Here is a 24,222-nt window from a genome sequence, read left to right on the forward strand (position 1 = left end):
TTTAGATATAGTGTAAAAAATAATACTAAACAGATTGTGCAAATATCAATGTATCAAGTATCAACTATCTCCAAATCTAAAGAATAAAGAAATAATGTCATGGCAGCCATTACAGAGAGACAGTTTTCATGGCATATTATAACTTTTTTCTTCACAAATACATATCCCATGCTATTCTTTATTGCAACATGGTGGAAAATTCAATAAAAACAAAGAAATTGTTTCAATAAGGATTACTTTATGGGTTTGGTAACATACTGAACATGTTTGGGGTTTTTTGAAAGCCCTTTCTTAATGTATTGCAAAATGTAAAAGCAACGTGTTCCTTATTACCTGCATGGTTATCAGTTGGGCAGGTTTATTTCCAATCCCATAAAAAGAATGACGATCTTTTTATTTGTGCTCCTGAACAATATAGATTATCTTCATGATATTTTTTGTTTTGTTTCTCTAGCTCAACTGAGACTTAAGGAGTTTAATTTATTCTATTTAAATTCACTTTAAGAGCAAAATACTAAGATTTGAAATCACTTAGAACTAGCTACTTCTGTACTGGCATGTGGAGAAAGTCAGGTATGCAGCTGGAAAAGTAAAGAGATAATCTGATAATCTCCCCAGTGGATTCAAGCTTTTCCCTTTTTAGATGCTTTCTCCTATTTATTCCCATCTGTAAGATATAAAGACCTTGTGGACACATTCAGGGAAGCACAAAGCAGGGAGGCAGTTGTTTCCTGTGATGTCAAACCACCTGCAGCAACTCTTCCAGTTCCATTTGCATTACACAAATTAACCAAGTCTGTATTTTGGAGACCAACACTTGTTGACAGTCCCCAGGGCTTGTGATTGTGTATTTTTTCCAGGTGTACATAGGGTCTCCCTGTTGTCCAAAGGGACATCAGATAGGGGCTGCTGACAGCAAGGAGTCTGGTTTCCCTGCTGTGGAGGGCAGCACACATGGGCTGTGCTTCAGGCTGACACACACCACACCCAGTAGGGAGTAAATGTACAATGCACCCAGGCCTGGAAAATTGGTAGCATCCCCAGATCCTCTCAGTGTATCTCTGAAAACTGAAAGCAAGTGAAAAATGAACCAGCCAACCAACCAGAGCTCCCACACACTCAGGCAGCCTGGAACTGGATGATGGTGAAAGTCTTTTTTTCCCCCTAATGATAAATAACTAAATTTGTTATTATTGCAGCTGTTGAGAATTGATGGATATCAATTAAACATTTGTTGGGAAGGATTTATCAGGGATAAGATTTCTGTCAAGTCTAGAAAGGGAGTCCTTTTCTGTCACACTGGCTTTCTGGCAGCTCAGTGGCAGGCTCATGGGTTGCTCATTCTTCAGTGAGGTCCTTAACCTGCTGCTTATCCCAGTCCTAGCTCTAATTGTTAGCTAGTCCTAACTCTGTTGTTAATTTCTCTCTTCATTTATTTTTTTTTTCAGAAAAAAATCACATCTCTGTTTTAGTTTGATGGCAGGATGAAAACACATTCCAAAATGCTGAAATATATTAGGAATTATTTCCTATATTCCAGGGCTTTGGGCAGGGACCAGGGCACCAGGGATAACTGTCTACTTAATGGTAAGAGGCAGTAAAATATAGAATCCAGGCAGTTTATGTTGGTCCTACAAGTTTTCAAGAAGTTCATGGTGGATTATAGAACAAAACAGCGGTAATACTGCTAAACTAGACTTAATTGTGAATCCCAATCTCTTTCATATATTTACAGCATAATCACAATTTAGCTTGAATCCATCTTCCTTCACCATTAAAAGTTTTAATTTGTTTTAGAGGAAGTGTGAGATAGATGCACACAAAACTTTTGCCGTAATGTACATTGATTATCACTGATTTTTTAATTGCGCAATTTACAGATACCACTTTAAGGACATGCCTTAGCTGAAAAACAACAGTTGAAATCACCTTTTTTTTTTTTAAGAGGTGAGAAAGGAAAAAGTCAGAAACAACAAGACGAAGTCAGATTGATTCATTCTGGATGATCACTATCTATTTCCCTTTCTTTTCCTGGGAATTCATCTGGACACTAACTCTCACAGCGATTGACTGATTTAGAGAAACACAATAACATTTCACAGCAGCCTTCCTCTATTGTTTTGCTAGTGAAAAAGCCAGGCAGCTACAAGTGACTGTGGGCTTGTCAAAGATTTTAAAGACATAAAGATGACTATCTTTCAGGTGGTTCTTTCATTTCAGATGGAGAAACAGGTTCAGTACCTAGGAAACTCTATGTTCTCCTCACCACAGGGCAGGTCTCGCAGACTTCATAATTGACATACTCTTTTGTCCTTAAGGGTTTTCTTTACTTTCTCAAAGGACTAAAATCCAGTAGGATGGCAAGACCCAGAGTGCTATACCATGCTGAGGTCTTTATTCAGACAGAGGAGGAAACTTGCAGTGCTTTCCTGAGCTGGCTATGGCCTAATCTAATCCTTAAAAATGAACTTCCTTATGGAGTTTTAAGAAAGAAGAATTTCTGCTGCCAGCTGTATGAAGGCTTAGGGCCTGATCTGACCGCTCACTATGTGGACAAAACCAATGAAAAAGAAAAATTTGACCTTTTAAAATTCATTTTAGGATGATTTCCAGGTGTTGCCGGTCACTGAAAGGTACTACAGAGCCTTCTGTTCTAGCACTAAAAATAGACCATGCGTGATTTCATGGGGTTAGCATTTAATCAGCTCATTAATATCATATTTAATTTTCCCTTTTATTTACAGGAGCGGCGGGAACCAGCTCGCACACAGGCTGTCCCCGGCAGAGGTGGAGTCCATGAGAGATGTGCTGGCACACAACCTGTACCGAGTGCGACAAAGGGTGTGTGAGAGCGGCGCTGATCGGGGTGGGACCAAGGAAAGCTGGGTTGGGTTGCGGTGGGTTTGGGGTGGTTCCCCCCCCACCCCGAATCAGTTTTTGGCGGCGCGAAAAGCCAGGAAAGTCCGCGAGCGAGCTGTAGAGGTCAGGCTTCCCTCGCCGCACGGCTGTCGGGCTGGGAGCCCCCCGGCTTCCCGAGGCTCCGAGGGCTCCCGGGAGAGAGGGCAGCCTGGAGATGGCAGGCTGGGGCTGGCAGGGCTCCGGCAGTGGCAGTGGGAGGCAGGGGCTGGAAGGGCTGTAGCAGGGGCAGGGCTGGCAGGGCTGTAGCAGGGGCAGGGGCTGGCAGGGCTGCAGCAGGGGCAGGGCTGGCAGGGCTGTAGCAGGGACAGGGCTGGCAGGGCTGCAGCAGGGGCAGGGCTGGCAGGGCTGTAGCAGGGGCAGGGCTGCAGCAGGGACAGGGCTGGCAGGGCTGTAGCAGGGGCAGGGCTGGCAGGGCTGCAGCAGGGGCAGGGCTGGCAGGGCTGGCAGGGCTGCAGCAGGGACAGGGCTGGCAGGGCTGTAGCAGGGGCTGGCAGGGCTCCGGCCACGGCCAAACTCCGCTGCGGGGGCGGGCGGGCAGCGCCCGCAAACACCGCGCAGCCCTGCGTGGGAGCGGCATTTACCCGCGCCTTTGGAGAAGAAGAACGTAGGAAAAAAAAAAATTTCCACGACCTCTGAGCTTTCGTTTTCCACATTTAAGCCTGGTTTTTATCCCCCCGTCCCCCCGTAAAGGTAGTGTGATAATACCTCGGTGGGGATTTGTTTTGCAGAAATTCCCTGGGTATGCAGCCCAGGTTATGGTATCTGATTAATCCACTCTCGGGTGATGAATAGACAATTGAGAGCTCGCCCACAGCAGTGAGTGGTAGAGGATACATTACAGTAACCTTGAAATTAGGCTGATAAACAAGGCTTACTCATGTAACACACGTGTACTAGAAAATGCTAGGGCCTGCATTTAAGTGTGGCATTATTATGTTTTTCATTCCTAACGTTGTTTGATTTGCCATGGCTAATTATCCTAACGATATTAATTTCTTATCTTACTAGCAACAATTTGCATATGTATTTATCTCTTAGCTTATTGAAATGAATTTTTCCTCCTCAAAATCAATTACAGTAATGACTGTTTGGACAGTTACAACCTATGTAGTATTGAGAATGGTGTGCTTTTGGAAATGAAAGATTGGAAAGAAAATAATGCTACTTCTGATACTTCTTTTCAGCTCTGAAAAGCCCTTGCTCACAAGTTTTACAAGGACCCTTGCAAATGAAACTGAGATCAGATTCTGCTTTTTAAGGACTTATAGACTTCAGTGAACTTTTCTCTTTAAGGCAGACTATTATTTCCTTCATTTCACTAGATGTATGTGATAAACAAGTTTGTCTTAAATTATGCTCAGTTTTAGGGTAATATTAATTTGCAGTTTGTCCAAGTACGAAGAGGAAACTCAGCTGTGCATCTCATTCTGGAGATACATTCTTTGTTCCTGAGGGCATCTGAAGCTTGCTCCAGGCTCAGTAATATTAGTACCAAAGCTCAGAGCTGAGTTAACCAGTTATCTCTTTCTTGGAACCTGCCCCATATCTGTAGCTCCCAACTACAACTGATGAGATGAGAACAGGACAAGCCCAGAGATGATCACAGCCTTCTTAGGTAGGTATATTTTATATACCTGCACTTTGAGCAGGCAAGAAATGCTATCAGAAATAGCATCAAAATGCAGCCTTTGAGGTCTGAGACTTACAGATATGTTCATGCTTCCTCCTATCTTGCTCTGCAGCAGTGAGATTTGTGCATGGCTGCATTTTGCCATGTGTTGAGTTGGTGACCCAGCTGAGGCAGATGTCCCCTAAGCCCTGTGATTGATCAGACCGATTAACGTTGCAAATGGAATGAAAATGAGCCGGCTGCATTTTCTGTTTCAGGCACCAGCATACAACCGGCACAATCTTCCTACTAACACAAGTGAGAAACAAGCACAAGAAATCCTCATCCGTCGGGAACACAGCCTGAGGCAAAGCTGCAGGAAGGGAAACAGCTTGCCTTGGGGTAGACCGGTACCTGTTATCCATCTACTGTTTATGTAAAAATGCCTCTGCCTCTCTGTAAATATGGAAACACACTGGTTTTAATGTGCTCTTTGCTGCAATTAAAATGGATATTTTCCCCCTGTGCTCATGCAGCGCCAAAGAAGAAAGAGCTTCACTTAGCATGTGAGCAGCAAACTTTTCATGTCCAATCTCTATACATTGGTCAGAAATCAGCTACTGTGGCTCTGTGTAGTAAAATAATGTAACTTGCATTGATTTTGCATGTGCAAAGTGTAGTGTAACCAAAAAAGCCTGATGCAAAGCCTCTGGCATGTTGATGATTTGGGCTCTTTGTAAGAGATTTGTCTGACCAAAGGTAGGCATTTAGCAACACAGACATTTATAGCTGAGATAGTAGTGGTTAGGGGAGACAAAGGAGATCTTGTTGGATAGATTAGTTGTATTCAAAATTTTTACCTGAAGTAAAAAAGGTGAATCTTAGAAAAGCATGTTTTCCTCTGGTCATGGTAAAAAGCCCTTTGGCTGTTACATCAGACAGACATTCTCCCTGGAGCTGACATTGAGTTCATCCTTCCAAACCAAGCATTGATCTTATTCATACCTCTCAAAATTTGGCTGTAAACATGCAGCATATTGCCATACCTCTTTAGTGTTTCACCAAGTAAGTGCCAAGTGAAGTTCAATCACAGGCACTGGACACACTTGTCTCCTACACAGGTGAACACCACGGAAGTACGCTACCTCTCCTTGCCTCAGGGTCCACACCAGCCCACTAGAAGAAAAGCCAGGCATGTTACTTTTACAGGTAATGGAAGTGCTTCACTCTGTATCCTACTCCAGTTGTAAGAGAAATGTGGCCAGTGGTTTGGTAGATTTAACAGTATTACATACACACTCCCATGGAAGTCAACGGTCTCTTTAAATGAGCTACACCCTTCTCTTGTTTCTGTTTTATCTGTGTTGTTTATATGATCATTATTGCAGCAGTTTCTGTTTTGTTCCAGCACCTCCTGCTTTTTTCTCTTTCCCTCTTGAACAAATATTCCTATGATCTCTGAAGTTACACCTTGCCAGCTCAAGAACACAAACTCTGTTCCCTGCAGCCCCACAGGCTGAGCTGTATGCAAAATTATTATGACTCGGTGAACCTGTAGCCCAGTCCAGGTGAGACTGATGGAGCTCCATGGCCCCAGGTCCTGCAGGTGCCGAGACTGGTCAGGTATTCCCAACTGGCAGCTCCACACCGAAGTTCATGCATGTGTACACACAGCCAGGCACAGAGAGCAGCACAAACATGGCATAGGGCTCACATGAATGCAAACAACACCAATGGTCTCATCCTTGTCCCCTCTCTGGTTGATGAGGCTGTTAGTGAAAAATTATAAATACATAAATGGTATCTGAATCTTCAGTAGCTGGCCTGAGATCCATGCTCTGCTTAGTAGCTGCTTCCATCTGCACACTTGGTGGCACTTGGGCATGTGAGCCCCAGGGTACACAGCCCCATAGCAGCTGCTGGTACACAGACCTACACACATTGAGACATGGTCTTAGCATTCCACCTCATATTGTAGTGCCCTCCAGTGGCTGCCCTTGGGCAGACAGTCTTCCCTGGGGCAACTTCCTTGATCCCCCTGGTCTCCTCCTGCCTCACACACATGCAAACCTGTCTCTTTGTTGTCCAGTCCATATTATGGCCTTACTAGTAGCCAACCACAGATCCCATGGTCTCTTCAGTCACTGCTCTGAACCTCCTGCTCCCTCCTGTAGTCAACCTACAGACCTTCTGCCCTCTTCAGTCTTTGTTCCAAACAGATAGTGCTCCCATAGGCAGTTCTCAAGCCTCTTATCCTAATTAATGGCTACTCTGGCTTGATGATTGCCAGCAATTTTGCACTGACAAATGCATCCCAGTCCTTCCAGTTGCTGGCACTCAGACCTCCATACACACATGCATGTTATGGGGAGCTGCTGATAGAGGAGCATAGTCGAAAGTGTAGTCAAATGAAAAAAAACCAAAACAACAGACTGTGCTGATCAAGTGCAGGGCATCACTAGATTTATGTACTGACTGGCCCTTTTTATCCTCTTTTTCCTTTATTTTCCTGCACTTGCTTCTCCCTGGATTTCCCAAGTCTGTTCCTTTCAATGTCTTTGGTTTCTAGCCTAAACACCCCAAAGTCCTGTATAGGCACCCACACATGATGATAGCAAAATGAAAACCCATTGGATCTACTCAGAGGAGAAAATAAATATTACTCAAGGGGATTTCTTTTTGGTCCTGTTTATCAGGATATCATCACAGGAGATATGTCTCTTTCTAAAAGAGTTAAAGTATTCCACACAGCCATCATAGACCTAAAATCACTGCAGACACTTTCAAGAGATCAATTGCTGCTATAGGAGGTAGACATATTGCTTTAGTGGGGAGAGCTAAATCCTGAAGCAGTGAATGCAAGTACTTTTTTTATTTTTTTTTCCTGTTAGATAGGTCTGAATTTAAGCCCTGCCTTGTAATCTATCCTAATAAGTAGACTTTTTGGTCCAGCCTCCAGCCCCACCTTAGGCCCACTGTGTGGCATTAACACCACTTTAAGTGTCTTCAGCAGAAAAAAGCCACCCTAAAGTCCTCTTATAAACTGTTGGGATGAGCTGAATTGCACTTGGACTAAGAAGATAAATATTCAGCATGTAGGGAATTAGAGTGACAACCTCATATATGCACATATGCATTTTTCAGAGTTAAATGTCAACTCTTCTGTCAATATCTGGAAGAACTTTTTGAAAAAACATCTTCCAGCAAGCTTGGTTTAGGCCTTATATATAGCATGTGCAGAAAATTTAGAAAGTAAAAGTCAGAAATGACCACAAATAAATCCTTAATTCACCTATTAGCTCTTTCTGCTGCTCATATAAATGAATTGTCCAGAGAGGTTGTTGTTGCCCAGACAAGATATGGACTCCCCATCCCTGAATGTGTTCACGACCGAGTAGATGGGGTTGAGCAACCTGATCTAGTGGAAGGTTCCCTGTTCATGGGAGGGGGGCTGTGAGTAAGGGATCTTAAAGGTCCCTTCCAACCCTAACCAGGCTATGATTTTATGAATTATTTCTTTGGCAGTATATGTCATTCATACTTTGTAGCAGTGTTGCTCTCAAAGGGCTAAGTAGAAGTCCTGGAAATCTGAGAAATCTTATCCTGCTAAAGATGTCCACATGGTCTATGAGCAGCAGTGCTTTACTGTGCCAACTGTGAAATAAACATAAGCTAAAAATAATTTAATAGTTATGGATCTGCAGTAATTTCTTAAATTTTGACACTGTGACCATAGTCAATATGTGTACTTTAATTGTAGCAGAATTTGGACTAATCTTACTGCTCATAGACCTTTGTGCTTATACCCAGAACCTTCTAGCTCAGACTGTTAGTTGTTTCTTACATTAACTACTTTGCTACTGTGTAGTTAGACTACAGGTTGGTTTTGGAAAGTGAAAAGATATATTCTATAAACTCAGCCAGATGAGAATGTCAGTTGTTGGCCTCTTGCAGGCTAACTTTTACAATGTACTTGTGGCAAAACAAGCTGGTAGGAGCAGATCTGACACACCCAAAGTAATCAAAGCACCCCTGGTTTCAGATGAAACTGTTCTCTTCCTACTTGGTAGTCACAAGTCACTGGCAAACTTGATTTTTGATGGACCAGAATTTTCTCTTTCATCACATTTTTGTTTTGTACTGTGGGTTTAAAAATACTTTTGAACCATTGTACTTAAGTACACTTGTGGAATTTGAGGAAAATTCAAATTACATAAAGAAACACTCTTGCCTTCACTCTTGCAATGAAAGGACTGGGCAGGTCTGTGACACACCAAAAGGTAGTGAATGTGCTTATCTTCTGGGGTTTCAGAGCTAAGATAAGGTAAATAAAATATTTTAAACATCAGCTTTGAGATGAAAATTAAAAATCAGTGCTATTTTTAGTTCTTGACTGCTTCCTTATTCTACAGTAATTATTTAAAATGCTTCAGTTCTGGGGTATTGTATTGTACTGAATACCTTTTATCTCTCCTTTCCAATACCATGGCATTTCTTTTTTCTCTTCTTTAAAAAAATCAATTATTTTCCTGTTTTTCTTTAGATCAGCATAGAAGTGGCTCTGATGCTGCGTTCCCATTAACGTCAAGATCCCAGCCCCCACTATGGCCACGTGAAGCAAAGCACCACCAAGAACTGATTCCAATGGCACACTTGGATAGACGAGCAGGTCCATCCAATCTGTCAGGGCGAAGAGGAAATTCAATCAGCCGTCATCTTTTCACCAGAGTAGACAATCTAGCTCCAGTGCCAAAGGCTCGGTTCATTGTCAGAGAAGTAGAGGAGTATGAGTCAGAAGAAGAGACAGAAACCATGGCACCAGCCAGGCCATTAGTTATATGAGGAGCAGAGAAGATCTAGGGCCCCTGGTGCACGGCTTCAAAAGACATAACAAAGCTTTTATATGAACCAAACTTTGATTTTCCTCTGGGGGCCAGTGTACTTGTTCTCATATCACTTTCAAGGGTTGTATTAAGGTACTTAGTGGCTCAGAGAAGACTCAAATTCTTATGTGCTTAGATCAAGATTTCTTTCCAACAAAACACTGCATGAAAGAGGAGAACGTGATATTTGTAGGGGTTGGACATGGATTTAAACAGCAGTAGTTGGGTCCTTGCAATGGTATGGGTGGAAGCTGACACTGCCTTTGTTTCATACTATGGTCTGCAGCCAAAGGATGGAAATATATAGAGGCATCCCTGACATGTGAATGCACAGATTACCTCAAATTCCATCGAGCTTTTGATTTCAGAGTAGCTGCATTCTGGGAAAGAGTTAAAGACAGAAAGGGATTTTTTTTAGGGCATGTAAACGTCACTGAAGATGCCTACACAAGACCTTAAATCAAAAGGACTTTCAGCTTTTTTGTAGTGTATCTTCCTATATGTTGTACAGAGAAGCTTTCCCATTTAAAAAAAAAAAAAAAGGAAAAATAACCAGAGGGATGTTCATTACAGCACTTGACCTCCCAACTTTTCTATGGAGCTCCCTTCCAAGTGGCTCTGTGTGCCCTTGCTCCACTCTCAATGATGGGTCTCCCTAGTAGCACAAGAAGCAGGAAGTGTGGTCTTTAGCAATTTTAGCTAAGTTCCAGACACCTAGTTTTTCTGAAGAAGTTCCTTTCTGCAGAATGGAAGCAGCATTGCCACTGTCTTCTGTGTGTTGGCACTGTAACTGAGCGGATGTTATCTGAAGGGATGAATTGAGTCTGGAAGTCCATAAAACCACCCTTACAGCTGAACTAAAGTCTAATCTATGGTTAAGAAATGCACCAAGTTCAGTCATGTTTTTGTCAAGTTTCCTTCTGTCTCCTCCACTCAGACCTTGCTTAGCTGCCCAATTCAAGGTCTGCAAATGCTAGTCTAAGAGTCAGAGATTCAAGAGTTAGAGATAGCAGTGCTACCTGCATGTTTCTCTTTTATATATTGCTGATGTTGCTTGTATGTCCTGGTCCATAAAAGAACTTATTCCTGTAGGTTATGATTTCACATTTCTTACAAAGGGTTTCTGATGCAGGACAGGTAGAATCTAAACTAACAAACTTGAAAAATGCCACCAGAGGAAGAAAACCCTACTACAAGCCCTTTTCCTACAAGCCCTTTTCCCCATTTTCTCGTTTGCAGCTTTTATGCTTGCCAGGTTATAATGAATCATCTGTACTGAAATTGTACAAAGCTTTATGAAACTTGAGTTCTGTTTGTATTTCCTTATTGTGCCAGAGAAATTATATGACTTCCTTTTATGAAAACAGTGGTACATTATTAAAACAGGGTAGGATTTTTCGTCTGTACCGATACTGGATTAACAATGACATACAGTACTTTACCTGAAAATCAACAAATAAACCCAGCTCCACCAAAGGAGGAAGTGCTCCACAGAGTTTTTAAACAAAAACCTAGTGCCAGATCTCAGTCCTACAGCAGGTTATATTGACATATCATAAATCTAAATTAAAACGTGATATTAAGGGAGTTATCATACAAACTCAGGCCTTAAATTGCACTGTGAGCCACATGGTTGCTACGTGATGTTTAATTGAGGGCAAAATTAGTACCTATGTGTTGTGGTCTTAGGCCACAGAGGTGCATGGAGTTGGGCAACAGAGGTGTGAAATCTGCTTCTGCATCACAGAGTTGTGGGGGATTAGGATCTCTGAAACTGGATGGTGGGTGATATGAACTGCTGTCAATCCTTGGGGACAGAGAGAATGTGAAATCTGAAAGGAAGGTGAAGAATCACATCTTCCAAGGGATGCTCATGAGAAACAGCTTTAATGGAGGAATTACTGTGAGCTGCAAATTCAGCATTTCATCTTTAAGAAGATTTAATCAGCTAATTGTCTGCAGGAACTGGACAGAGACAAACTCTGTGAGACGAGGATTAATGGGATGTCAGGAATGGCATGGGAATGGACTAGACATACATAGTGAAAAAGAGGAGTCTTTGTATTTTGACCAGTGTATGTTTGACAGATATGCTCAAAATTGACTCCAAAATTCCTTAAATATTGTAGAAGATGTAGAGCAACCCGTCAGAAGTTGGGAGCAAAACATTCAATTTCTAATTAGGGGCTTATATTAGGACTGGAGAAAAATAATAAAATACTAAGAGAATTAGTGCATAGATGGAGTCATATCTCCCTCCTTTGCTTCATTCCTAACCTTCTCGTTGATGAAATCAGTGATCCAGGACATCAGAGAGTGTTAAACTGTAGAGCAGCTAGAAGTTAATAGAGTGCTTTCAGATTTTTCAGTCTGGCTCCTGAACTTGTAATGTCTATTTTTGGTTTTCTTTCCTAGCAATTAGTAAATAGTACTGGAAGAAAATTTCCTTCTGTGCCATTAGTTGCTGTTAATGGCTTTGCTGGCCATCAGCCAAGAAACAATGCTGCAGATGCCTATATAAAATATTTTCCAAAATATAAGGTTGCACTTTTTTTTTTTTAATAGTTATTTCTTACTTGTGGACAAAAAAGATCTCCTGAAAAAAAGCACATTGCTTATATTTTAAAGAGCAATAACTACAGCAGTATTTTATTACAAGTAACTTAATCCATGTCTATCGTCTTTCAGGCCTCCCCATAAAGAAAACTGAAATGGTTTAGGGTATGAATTTAAATCAGGGTGTGGGCATTCTAAAACTCTTTAACCTGGGTCACATCCAGGAACCTTGTGCTGATAATTGACAAAGGTAAGTTAATTTAAGATTTTTTTTCTTTTTTTTTTTTTTCCTTTTTCTTTTAGACTGGTACAGTGCTATTCACTCAGGAATTTAACACACTGATTTAAGGTGAACTGGCACAGGAAACTCATGCCCAGAGGGTAAAGAATATTTTCCAAAATCCTGAGAGGAAATAAGAGCTCAGAAAATTAAGACTACTTCCTTGAGCAGGGCGATATAGAGCAGGACAGGTGAGCTTCAGGAAGGAATAGTAATGAATAACCTTTACCTTTCACAGCAGAGAAAATAGGAGATGCACCATGTTGTGGTTTAAGCCCAGCTTGCAACTCAGCCCCACGCAGTTACTCATTCACTCCCCTGTGGTAGGATGGGGGAGAGAACTGGAGGAAAACCTTGTGGGTTGAGATAAAGACAGTTTAATAAGTAAAGCAAAACTCACACACACAAGCAAGACAAAACAAGAAATTAATTCACCAGTTCCAATGGACAGGCAGGGGCTCAGACACTCTAGGAACATCAGGCTCCCAAAGGTTTAATAGTGACTTGTAAAGGCAAAAGCCATCACTAACTGTTCTCCCTTTCCTTCCTATTTCCCCAACTTTGATTGCTGAGTGTGACACTGCACAGTGTGGGATATCCCTTGGCCAGTTGGTCAGATGTCCAGTCTTGGCATCCCCAGCCTGTTCATTGGTGGGGTGAGGTGAGAGGCAGAGCAGGTCTGTGTTCTGTGTGCACAGAACTCTGTGTAAGCATAGCCCAGCAATAACATAAACATCCTGTTATCAACACTGTTTCAGCATAAATCCAAAATGCAGGCCAATATGAAGAAAATTAACCTTATCCCAGCCTAAACAATTTCACACCTGAGCAGAACTTGTTAATCATAATAAAAATAAGACAAAAACAGTCATAATGAGAACATATTTTAGTAGTAAAAGCAACAATGGTCAAACAGAGTATTGAAGAGAAAAGGAGGGATATATTGAGGTCAGTAGTAGGTTGTGAGCAGCTGGCAGTGCTTTCATATTTATTGCACAGCATAATTAACTGTTAGATCTTGTTGTTCTTGTTGCAGCTATTGTTTTTCAATTAATATCCCTGGTGATTAAAAATGTGTAGTAAAAGAAGAATCTCTCCCTTAGAGAACTTAGCAAGAAGGATGCAGCAGCAAGGGGAGTGCCAGCAATCAGGACAAGATAGTATCTTGTGCAGGGAGCATCCAAGTTGTGAGGTCCAGAAATACAAGTTAACAGGGTGCACTGGAAGAAGACATTGCTGTGGTCTCTCTTCAGAGGACAATGGTGTCCACCCTTGAGCAGTCAGAGCTGCTGCCATCTGTACAGAGCCCATTGGGAAAAATGCTGATTACAGGATAATGCCACCAAACAGGATAGGGAAGGATGCTGTGAAAGACCCAAAAAGAGTTTCTGAGTAACACTAGGGGAAGACGCTGGCAAAGGATGCAGAACCAGAGGCTGGGGGAGGCAACTCCCCTTGTAGCAGGGCTCAAAACTCCAGTGAATGGAGCAGGCACGTGTCTATTGAAGCCAGAGAGAAGCCGCAACAGATGGAAAAGAGAAAATGTCTTGGCGGGAGCTCTGGGTGCTCTAATTTAGTGCCGTGTGTGTGCCAAGGAAGTTCAGCGGATTAAATGACGAAAGTTCAGATGTGTTCAGAGAAGCAAAGGGAAGTTATATAAGACTCAGGAAAGGAGGTCAGAGTTTCAGGCTGGAGAGGCTTATAGCAATCATGTTTAATGCGATAAGTATAAAATTCATATTGACGAGAGAGGTAGTCAAAGAAAGAGGACCAGTGATACCTATAGCAGGAACCATCAAATTGCTGTGAATGCAAAACACAACTTATAAGTAACAGAAAATGAAAAAAATGCAAAATGTTCCTTATTTTCTTGCTGCTGTATCAGTTTTGAGAACTAACACTTCCAAGGCTTTTTTTCTGCAGCCCTAAAATTTAGATGTCAAAACCTCACATTTTATTGTCATATATGAGGGGAAACTGCTATTTGAAAGCCTATGGGTGACTGGAAAATAGCAGCAAATATTTTCAAGCTTTCATTTTTCATATGTACTCTTTAAAAAATTTTCTATTTACATATATGCATAAAACACAAACACTGAGAGTGGAAAAGCAGATTACTATATCTTTGTATTTTGTTTGCTTTTTAGGTAGGTCAATTATTTTGTTGTTTTGCCAAACTCACTCTACCTAAGAACCTTAAAATTAGAGGTGTTAGGTTATATGAATAATATTGTGAACCAGTTAAAATGACTGGAAGTCTATTGAGCTAAGTTGCCTAATTAATTTGATTTTGAGAATCTGTCTCAGTGTTAATCACAAGCGAAACTCCTTTTTCTTTCCTTCTTTGGTTTCACAGGTGTTAAATTTCAAAAGTTAATATAGATTCTTGTTTATTTCTAGTCCAGCCATTCTTATGGAAAATTCTGTCTACCTTTCAATCATAAGAAAAGTGACATGGACTGAAAAAAAACAAGGTCAAGTCCTGATTTTCAGTTTTCTTTGTCTGGGCAGATTACAGACACACCATACAGCCACACAGCTGATCAGGAGTAGACACCCAAACTGAACATCATACCTTACTTATTTTTCTACCATCCTTGTGGGAGAAACACAGAAAAAAAGAAGCATATGTCAAGAACAGCCACAGTGAGCTGTGGGCACAGGAATTAGTCATCTGCAACATTCTTTTTACATGTGCAAACACAGGTCAGATTATTAGACATCTGCTCAATGCTTTCTCATCAGTAACCTATTCTGCTAAATATAAAATTATTGCAAAATATGCTTGAAGTGGAACTGCTGGCACCTGTGCCAGGTATTCATTTAGAGTCATTATTTGGTACTAAGCCTAGCACAATTTGCTCCTTGCTCTAATGAATCATCAGCAGTGATAAGGGGTGAAAATAATAAGTTATGCAAGAATGTAAAAATAAAAGGGTTCTTACTATTTTTAGGATCTCTTGGAATAAACTCTATAACCCTTTATATAGCTATAATCATGACTCTACTTGGGTGACTTTATGATGCTGAATTGTATCCCCAGTCATCTATTCTGCTTATGCTGGATATTGAGTTCTGTGCTTTTAAAACTAGGTCTGAGAGTGAAGGGGGGGCAGAAGGAAAAGTGGTGGAATTTTTTCATGGCTGTATTTAAAACATAGAGATAAGAGGTTCAGCTCTCTGCCCCTTAGTGTGCATTGTCTGCAGCATGGACAGGGAGCAGGAGAGAACTCTCCTTTGCTTTCAGTTAGTTTTTTAGCTAGCTGAAGCAGAGAAGTTCCCCAGACTGTGAGTTTTCTTTTTCTTGGAACTGTTCAGCCCTGCTCTGGACTGAAAACTCATAAAACCACCAGGAGTTCACACCTGTGTCCCACTGGGGTGGGATGTTGCATTCCAGCACCAGAGGGACTGGGAGACACTCAGTGAGCTGAGAAACACCCACAGGGAACTCTCTCTGTACTTCAGAAGTACTTCCTGAATTTGCCATCTCTTCAAAACAGTGAGAGGTTTTATTGTTAAATATTATTCATTTTTTAATGCTCGTGAATACTTTGCTTGTTAAATAAAGGTTTTTTTCCACTTTTCTTAAAGGTGTTTTATCTTCTGAACAGGTGGGGGGAAGGGATGCTGAATTTTGCCCTTTAGGGAATCATCTCTTTAGAAGTTCCCTTCCAATTTTGTCCCAAACCAGGACAGTATGGTGAGAAAAACCATATACAGATGAAAGTTGGCTACTCACGTATATTCAACTTCAATATTATATGATGATGATATTTGCTGTGGTGCACATTATCTTCCAGGTGCTGCATAAAGGCAAAACACAGACAGTTTAGTGCCAGGGCATCCTGAGATTTGTGCCAGTGTTAAAATCCTATGTGTAAGGTAGAGAAACTTGAACAAAAAAAATGACCCGTGTGAACATGTAACACAGGAACAGTGCCAGGAACAAGAGACATTGGTTCCTTGACTCCCAAGTAGACCTTTACTTCCCTTTGGCTTTCAGGTGGCTGAAAACTACAGAAAGGAACAAAAGAACAGGCTGAAATTTTTCATTAATCTCATACCACAAAAAAGGAAACAATTCACACAGAAATTGTTTGCGCACTGCTTCAAGCCAGACATCAGGAATTGCTGCTTACCCTGTATCTTAAAACGTCATAAAATTTTGCCATACTTAAGATGCATGTACAAAATATATGTAATGTAAAAAAAAAATAATAAATTTCCACTCATTTTCCCCTTGTACCTACACTATTGTTCCTTTCAAAAAACTATATATGTTCTGCATGTTTTGCTCCAAAATCTGGTGATGTGGTAGGAAGTAATATGCAACCACACATTTTTCTTGGAAAATGGAACAGAAGCTGTTGGAAGCAGCTCCTCTTCCATTTTGGTCTGATGGGGATGGGAAGCTGGAGATGTTTAGCACAGGTGTTAGAATTAGGACAAATCTCTTAGGGCTAAAGACACTCAGGACTGAGTCTAAAATGCCACAAGCCATCTGACTTGCCATGTTTGGCAGAGGAACCACAGAAGCTCTTTGCTCCCTGGATCAGCAGCCAGAGCTTAGAGAGGACCTTTGAGGCATCTTTAGGGCAGCTGGACAGAACCCTGGGGCTGAAATTGCTGTGAATCTGCTCGAGGCAGCCAATGGCACTTGGGGCATAAATCGATTGAGCATGTGGCTACCTTGGCTACCTTGTAGTGACCTGATAAACAGCCCTACTTCCACCGACTCCAATGACTGCTTAGACACCTGCCCCATGTTCACCTTAGTGGTGAACATATGAATGCAGCTTACTGTGCCTGAATTAGTATTCCATTGACCTGATCCTTTTGACATTTATGAAAGAAAACTGTCCTTTCAAAGAAAGGCATTATGACTGCTCTGTCTTTGAGACAAATCTTTTCCTCCTTAATAAAATAAGCTATTCCTACATGTACACATAAAGCACATACACACATATATAAATATAAATATACATACATACATATATGTATATCTTTACCAGTGTCTCACTTTGTGCAACTCCCATATTCTCTTAATTTCTAAAAGACTCTCTGTCTGCAAGTGTATTTGGCTCTGTCAGCTGTAATGGCTTTAGCGATAGAAAATTGCAAGGCTCACATTACTGCAGCCTCAGATGGACCCTTTGGCTTGAATTCCACTTAATGATAAATATTCCAAAATCATTCCTCATCATTTTCATAAGTATGCAAATATAGATTCAAATGAAAATGATGACTGCTGAGAAAAGTCTTTGCAATTTGAAGGAGCTTTTTCAGGAGCTTTTTTCTTATATTTCCATAGTGTAGAAATGATACTGATTTACCAAGAACTGCAGAACAGATAGAACAGCTGGAGCCAAGATCAGACTTACATGTCTTGTTCCTAGGTCATATAAAGAAAGATAGATGTAGTGACCAAGCTCAAAACGTCATATAAACAAGTTTGCATGAATTAGGCTAAGTTCCAAAGCTCAGATGAGCTCATTTTATTATTGTTGTTGCTATTGGTGGGGTTTTATTTTAGTTTGTTTTGATTTGTTGAGTTTTAGCCTTCCAATATGTGCTAATTTTCCTGTACTAATTTTTATGCCTCTAAAATAATAGATAAACTAAACTTTTGCTAGATGACAGGATTAATTATGCTTTATCAGCTTGAAGAGGAATGCTTTCACCAAAGAGGAAAGGAGCTGCAGTGACCTCTGTTGATGGAAATTAGCAATGTGTTTAAAGAGCCAAAAAGGAAAGGCGACACATTCAAATCCTCTGCTATAAATCAACAGAACAAAAAGCAAGCTGTGCTAAGAAGAAACAACTTTCTTTCAGGCTGAATATGAAAAACTGATGGCCACACTTAATACCCACTGAAGTTAGAAACCTTATCTGGGTAGGTGCCTTTTAATTTTTATTTTTTTTAATTTTTTTTTTTCTGGGGGATTAAAAAACATTGGCATAAAGGCAGAGGACATAATACAGAAGGGAGATGTGAGTTTTTTACAATATTGTAGTGCATGCCAGGAGTTTATATCACCAAAAGAAAACATTGTGCTTCTATATATTATGTGATCTCAATTTAGTGACCAGTGCTCCATGCCAGAATGACACACGGTATTCTTGAAGTTTTGAGCAAAGAAGCTTTCCAGTTGGCAGGCTGCCTGTGGCAGAAAGAAATATCTAGGAACTGTCATGCCTGTATGACCAAGAATTTGGAACATGTCTTTATGGGCTAGTTCTGATACAAGAAAATAATTAAACACGTAAATACCCACAAGAATCTGGACCTTAATGCTTAACTTCAAGGTTGGGAGGAGTCTTATTAGAGCCAAGCATTTAAGGATTCGTCCCATAGGAATAAAGTTACTGAAATCAATAAGAAAGCTTCCATAAGAGCTAAGTAGTTTGTGGAAATAGGAGTAGTATGTCCTTAATTTTTTCAGACTTGGGCCTTTGCAACTACTCAGTATTAAACAAAGGCATAAATGAGGGGCAGGGCTTTGTGCTCTCAGAGTTTTTTTATGTTTCCAAACTGCCCTGTTAACAACTGGTACCCACACTGTTTATCCTTTCCAGGAGCCCAGTGGTAGAAGTTGGTATCGGTTTCCTTCAGGGTCAGGTGTTATGGTAGGTCTGACCATGATCACCAGTTTGGAATTATCCCCAGTTCTTGTATTTCAGTTGGGTAATGTCTCTACCAAAGCCTGGGAAGTCTTTTTTTAGTATACTTTACAGAACCACTGCTGTGCCTAAAACATTCTTCTCTCAAGAGACAAATGGATATTGCTAATGACATTTTACTAGTATCTACTATGGTATTCTCATTCAGAATTGGTAAAGAATGATTTCTGCAAGTGTAAGGAGGGAAAAATACCAAGTTCATTCTGTTTTTTATAAAAAAATACTTTAAAATGTACCTAAAGAAATACCTTATTTTGATATAGACAAATATAAACCCCCAAATAATAGATCAGTGATCTATGATATGATACCATTAACTAGATATTAATTGTGTTCTAGGTCTCTCAGTCTAAGTCTTGCACAAAATGTAAAGAATTAAAACCTATCACAGTTTTCATATGTTATAGATGCCATACATATTACGGTGTCTTGATATAAATTTCACAGTAAAACCAAATATTTATAACTACTTCTTTGAGAACTACATGCTGCTAGGCACAAAGGAAGTATTTATGTATCTTCTATAGAGAATTAATTATCCTGGTGAAGATCTTCATTGGCTGCTGGGAAATTATGTCTGGGTATTGTCTCTGCATGAGTCTGACGAATTTTTGTGCAGGTATAGCTGGGTGGTAGGTAAGAGCAAAGATTTAATTTCCTCAATATATTATCATCCTACACAGACCTCTACATGTTAAAGGACACCAAATGCCCACTCACCATGCTAAATATAAACCAAGAAAAGACTATTCCTGGAAGAGTTAATGTATTAAGTAAATTAACTCTGTGTTAGAATAGCACATAGAACCATTCTATATAAAGAATTTTTTTTCTGCTAATTGTTATCCTACCTTGTAATAAGAAATTTTGTTTAGGTTGCTTGACAAAATTACAAAAGGAACTTTTGTAATATTGCACATAGCTACAACTTTTGCACTGAGGATGAAATTTCCTATGCTCTGACATCTGAGCTAAAACTGAGCTCAATTCCTCATGTGTTAGCTTTGTGACCTCAGGTGTCATTTTAGGAAGCAGGTTGTGACTTGAAAGAAATCAAAATATCTTATTGCTGCTTTCTACTGTGCATTCTTATTATCCAGAATACCCAGGATTTATAATTTAGTTCTTTTCCAGTTTAATTTTATAGTGCATTTATGAACAAGATCCTGAGCTGTTATTTATGTACCAGTCCTTAGAGGTCATCTCTTTTGGCTTATCTTATAGAAGAGAAAGGAAAAAGTCAGCAGTCATCTTTTTTTACATCTGCAAAAGTATCTTTTTCATACAATTATAACTGTTTGACAGGAATTTGCTCAAAGTTAATGAATATCTTTGGATAGAGATTAAAAATGGAAAATTACATCTTCAGAGATGTACTTTTCTTTAAATTACTAGTATGTGAAAACTGTTTTGGAACTTTAATTGCTGCTACAGGCTTACTACAAAATAAACTTTGCAATAAACCCTGGCTGATCCTTATCTATAACCAAGAAATCTCCACACTGGCAATAGCATAATGTAGGGTGAACTCATATTTGGATTTTTTCTTGCAACTGAGTTCAAAAAAGCAGGATTTTCTCTTCAAACAGCCCCAAACTTCTCCTCTCTGTATGTAGAGATTATCTGGATCCTGCAGTAATTGCTGGTTTGGTCAATTGCTTGATTTTCTACAGTGAGGAGACTTGCATACTTTCTGGTTTTGGCCTTACACAGAAGCATTCGGGTATGATTTCTCAGGGTAAACTGAACAGTTCAAACCCAGAATTTGAGTGACCTCCATAGCTGGAAGCCAACTTCTCTGCTCAGTGCCAGCTCTGAATCATAACAATTATGCCTGTTTCCAAAAACTGCATCTGAACCTGACGTTCTTTTGACCCTTGTGATTTTGGCAATTTGTATCTCTATGTTCATCCTATTTTAGTGTGATACAGGTGAGAGAATCCTGAGTCTTAATCCCAGGAGAGAGGGCTTTATCTAATGCTCCCAGAGAGGCAACCACTGCACAGGTGATAAGTAAAATCCCTTGTCATCACAGAATCACAGAATGGTTGAGAAGGGACCTCTGGAGGTCATCTACTTCAAGCCCTCATCCATGACTCCCCTCTAGGGAGTAGTCAATTGGAAAGTACCTGGATAATGCACAAACCCACCTACAAGTTTCTTAGCAAGGGTCAAAACTCATATTCCATCCCATCACTGTAAGAAAAAACTTCAGGAAAAGAGGTATATGTAATGAGTCATGAAGGAGGAGGCACCCTGCCTAGATGGGCCTGTGATACTTTCATAGTATCTGTTGGCAAGTGTGGGATTTGAATCCACCACATTTGTCTTCAGATGCGTGCCCAGCTTATCAAGGCAGGGAGTATTTGTGCCCAGCTCTAGGAGGCAGCATCTACAGGCAGTGATTGATGGGTCTGGGTAGCAACAAACAGGCCTTTTGGAAGTGCCTTCTGCTTTCCAGGAGCCCTAAATAGATCCCAAGGTGCCATTGCTACAGGACAAATGAGGCACCCTAACAATAAAATTATGATTACATTTTTCTGAGGAGTTGAAGGGGGTTTAAGAGATTTTGGTCTTGATCAGACCAGCATCTGTACACATTTTCTGTGATGCTAGGGCTGAACTTGTTGAAAGTTGTTAAAAAACACGCTGATACTTTTTAGTCTAGTTGTGTACCAAGATACTTGCATGGGCTCTAAAAAAGCAATACCTAGAATCAGTGCAGCTGTGTCATCATCTGTATCATGAACTCCATGCCCATGTTTATTTAAGAAGCCCATCTATTTTGCCTTAAGAATGCATCTGCTCACATGTGTGTGGTACTGAGCTGGTCTGGGAATCCTGCTGCTAGGACTGGAATGCATACAGGATCAAAATCTCGTTAGATCTTCACTACTGGACTTCATATGGCTTCAAGTTTCAAGGTGTTTGATTTCTGAGGTAGAAAACACAGGTACAGATGCCTCTTTCCTCTCTAAGGTTTTCCTGTTAAACAACTGCTCTGGTTTATTCCACACACTGTGGGATGGTATTTGCTGCCATTACAGAACTGGCACCAACATGCTGGTCGAGCTGAGATGAGAACCAAACTGCTTATGTGACAACTTTACCTCACTACAAGACAAGCAGTGGTTAATCCTCAGAACTGGCATTTCTCAAGGCACCTGCAAAAGGAAAAGGGGATTTACTTATTTCTATGTGTCAAGAGGTGCTAAACCTTGCTGCAAATTATGTCAGAAATTTTGTTAATTCTGTATTTTGGCAGTGTGTTCCTTCCTCAGAAGGCATAGCCAGAATGTCACACAGGAGGAATTTAAAAAATACTGGTAGTTAATGACTGTGAATATAACTGCTCCACCTTTTTTTTTTTTCCATGACGCAATGTTCCAAGAGAGACTGTTGCATAAGAAAGTAATCAGAGGCAGGTTAAATTACAAGGAAATGGATACAATCTTCTCAATAAAGTAATGCTCTCCTAACATGGCTTCTATGAGTATATTTGTTTGTTGTAAGCATTGGACATGCTTTGCCATTCCCCTGCACTTTTCTACTAGGGTACTTAGGATAGTTTTCTTTAGGGAGTATTTTTTTGTTTGTTGGGTTTTGTTCTTTATTTTTCTTCCTAGGGTGTTTTTTTGTTTGGTATTTTTCTCTGTGCAGACTTTTCTCGGATTAAAAAGTAAGTTCACATTTTAATGCCCATATGTAATTGTAGGATCAAATCCTACTGCTTTTTTATGACTTTTAAATGCTTGCAATTAATTTGAAAATTCTAAGATCTAAGCCTCTATTCCTAGCTGAAATGATTTATAAATACAGGAACAGATTCTATTTGCAAGGTTTACATTAATGAAAAAAGAGGAAAAAATTTCAAACATAGGACTGCTTATTAGAGCTAATTACATGGAAGATATATAGAATGTAAATAAAATTATACTCATATATATGGGCATGTATATGTGCATATGTGTAAATGTATTGATATGGATACTAAATATACATAAAAGGAAAAGAGGCTGGCTGTCAGTCATTGAAGAAGCAATGAATTTGTTCTCTACTAATCTATTAGCTTTGAGTATACTCAAAACCAGGGTGTAGGTAGATGAGGAGGGTATGGGAGCCAGTGATGCTGTGATTACCAGAGGACTGCAAATACTGAAGCTGTTCATCAGAAAGTTAACTGAAATAATTTCACTGAGACAAAGAAAATCTGGCATCTCCCTCATTATGCCAACATATCCAGTTTGTTTCTATACCAGTGAGCAATCATTAGTTTGTTAACAAAAATTTCCACTCTTCTCAAAGCTTTCAAAGAAGTGTCCACATTTTCCATTCCTGAAAGCTCCTGTATGCATCTTCCCAGTTTAAAATGCCATAAAAATTATTTGAGAAGTTTTATATTATCAACAATTTTTGCTATTACTTTTTTTTTCTTTTCTTTTCTTTTCTTTTCTTTTCTTTTCTTTTCTTTTCTTTTCTTTTCTTTTCTTTTCTTTTCTTTTCTTTTCTTTTCTTTTCTTTTCTTTTCTTTTCTTTTCTTTTCTTTTCTTTTCTTTTTTTTTTCATTTGGAAAATTCTGATAATGAAAAGGTTGTACCTATTTCTTGATAGTCTTTTGGATTGTTAAATGAGTCATAGGGTTCAATAATACCATCTTTGAAATGATGATAAGGCTCTTTCTAGGAAAAACAAATTGATGCCTGGCTGCTGCATGCTCTAAGCACTGCAACTTTGCCCTCTAAGCCCCACACACTGATGCCATTCCACTTTGGAAGTGCTAAAATCGAGGCTGTAGGCTGGGGAGGGTTTCTTGTGCAGCTGAATGCCGTACCTTTTATCTCTGGAGTGCAGAGGCAAAATTTAACAGCTGTAGTCCTCTTGACTCTAAATTTAGGGTGTCTTCAAATCAGAGGTTTTCTTCTAACTCTCACAGCCTCATTGACTATTCTACCAAACACACCTCCTCTTTAAGCAGCAGTGGGAAGGATGGACTTTCCCATGATATGTCTTCTTGAATGAATGAATGAATGATTTCTTTAAATACTTACCTGATTGTTTTGTGCTAACTTTCCCAAGAACAGGATTATGTGAAGAGGTGAAGAAAATTTATTTTTACACATGAATCATAGGAACAATGAACTGGAATAATTTTTATTGAGAACAAAACACACATAACATTCTGTGTAGACTTTAAAGCCAAACTTCACCAAGTCAAGTGGAAAACCTATGTTCACACCAGCTGCCTATTGGTCATAGAGCCAAGCAGCTAAGCACTTAAAGACTCTGGAAGGGTT

At 40.0% G+C, this 24,222-nt stretch overlaps 1 protein-coding gene across 1 annotated transcript in view; it reads left to right on the forward strand.

Annotated features, from left to right (window-relative positions):
- Positions 1–9,370, forward strand: part of SLC9A4 (solute carrier family 9 member A4) — a 32,623-nt gene extending 23,253 nt beyond the window's left edge. Inside the window, exons 9-12 of the mRNA XM_062515046.1 lie at positions 2,745–2,841; positions 4,807–4,938; positions 5,650–5,737; positions 9,072–9,370. Of these exons, the coding sequence (XP_062371030.1) occupies positions 2,745–2,841; positions 4,807–4,938; positions 5,650–5,737; positions 9,072–9,370 (616 nt within the window). The remainder of the gene's footprint in view (positions 1–2,744; positions 2,842–4,806; positions 4,939–5,649; positions 5,738–9,071) is intronic.
- Positions 9,371–24,222: the final 14,852 nt, after the last annotated feature.

This window comes from Cinclus cinclus, chromosome 2, assembly GCF_963662255.1.
Source record: "Cinclus cinclus chromosome 2, bCinCin1.1, whole genome shotgun sequence".
NCBI lineage: Eukaryota > Metazoa > Chordata > Aves > Passeriformes > Cinclidae > Cinclus > Cinclus cinclus.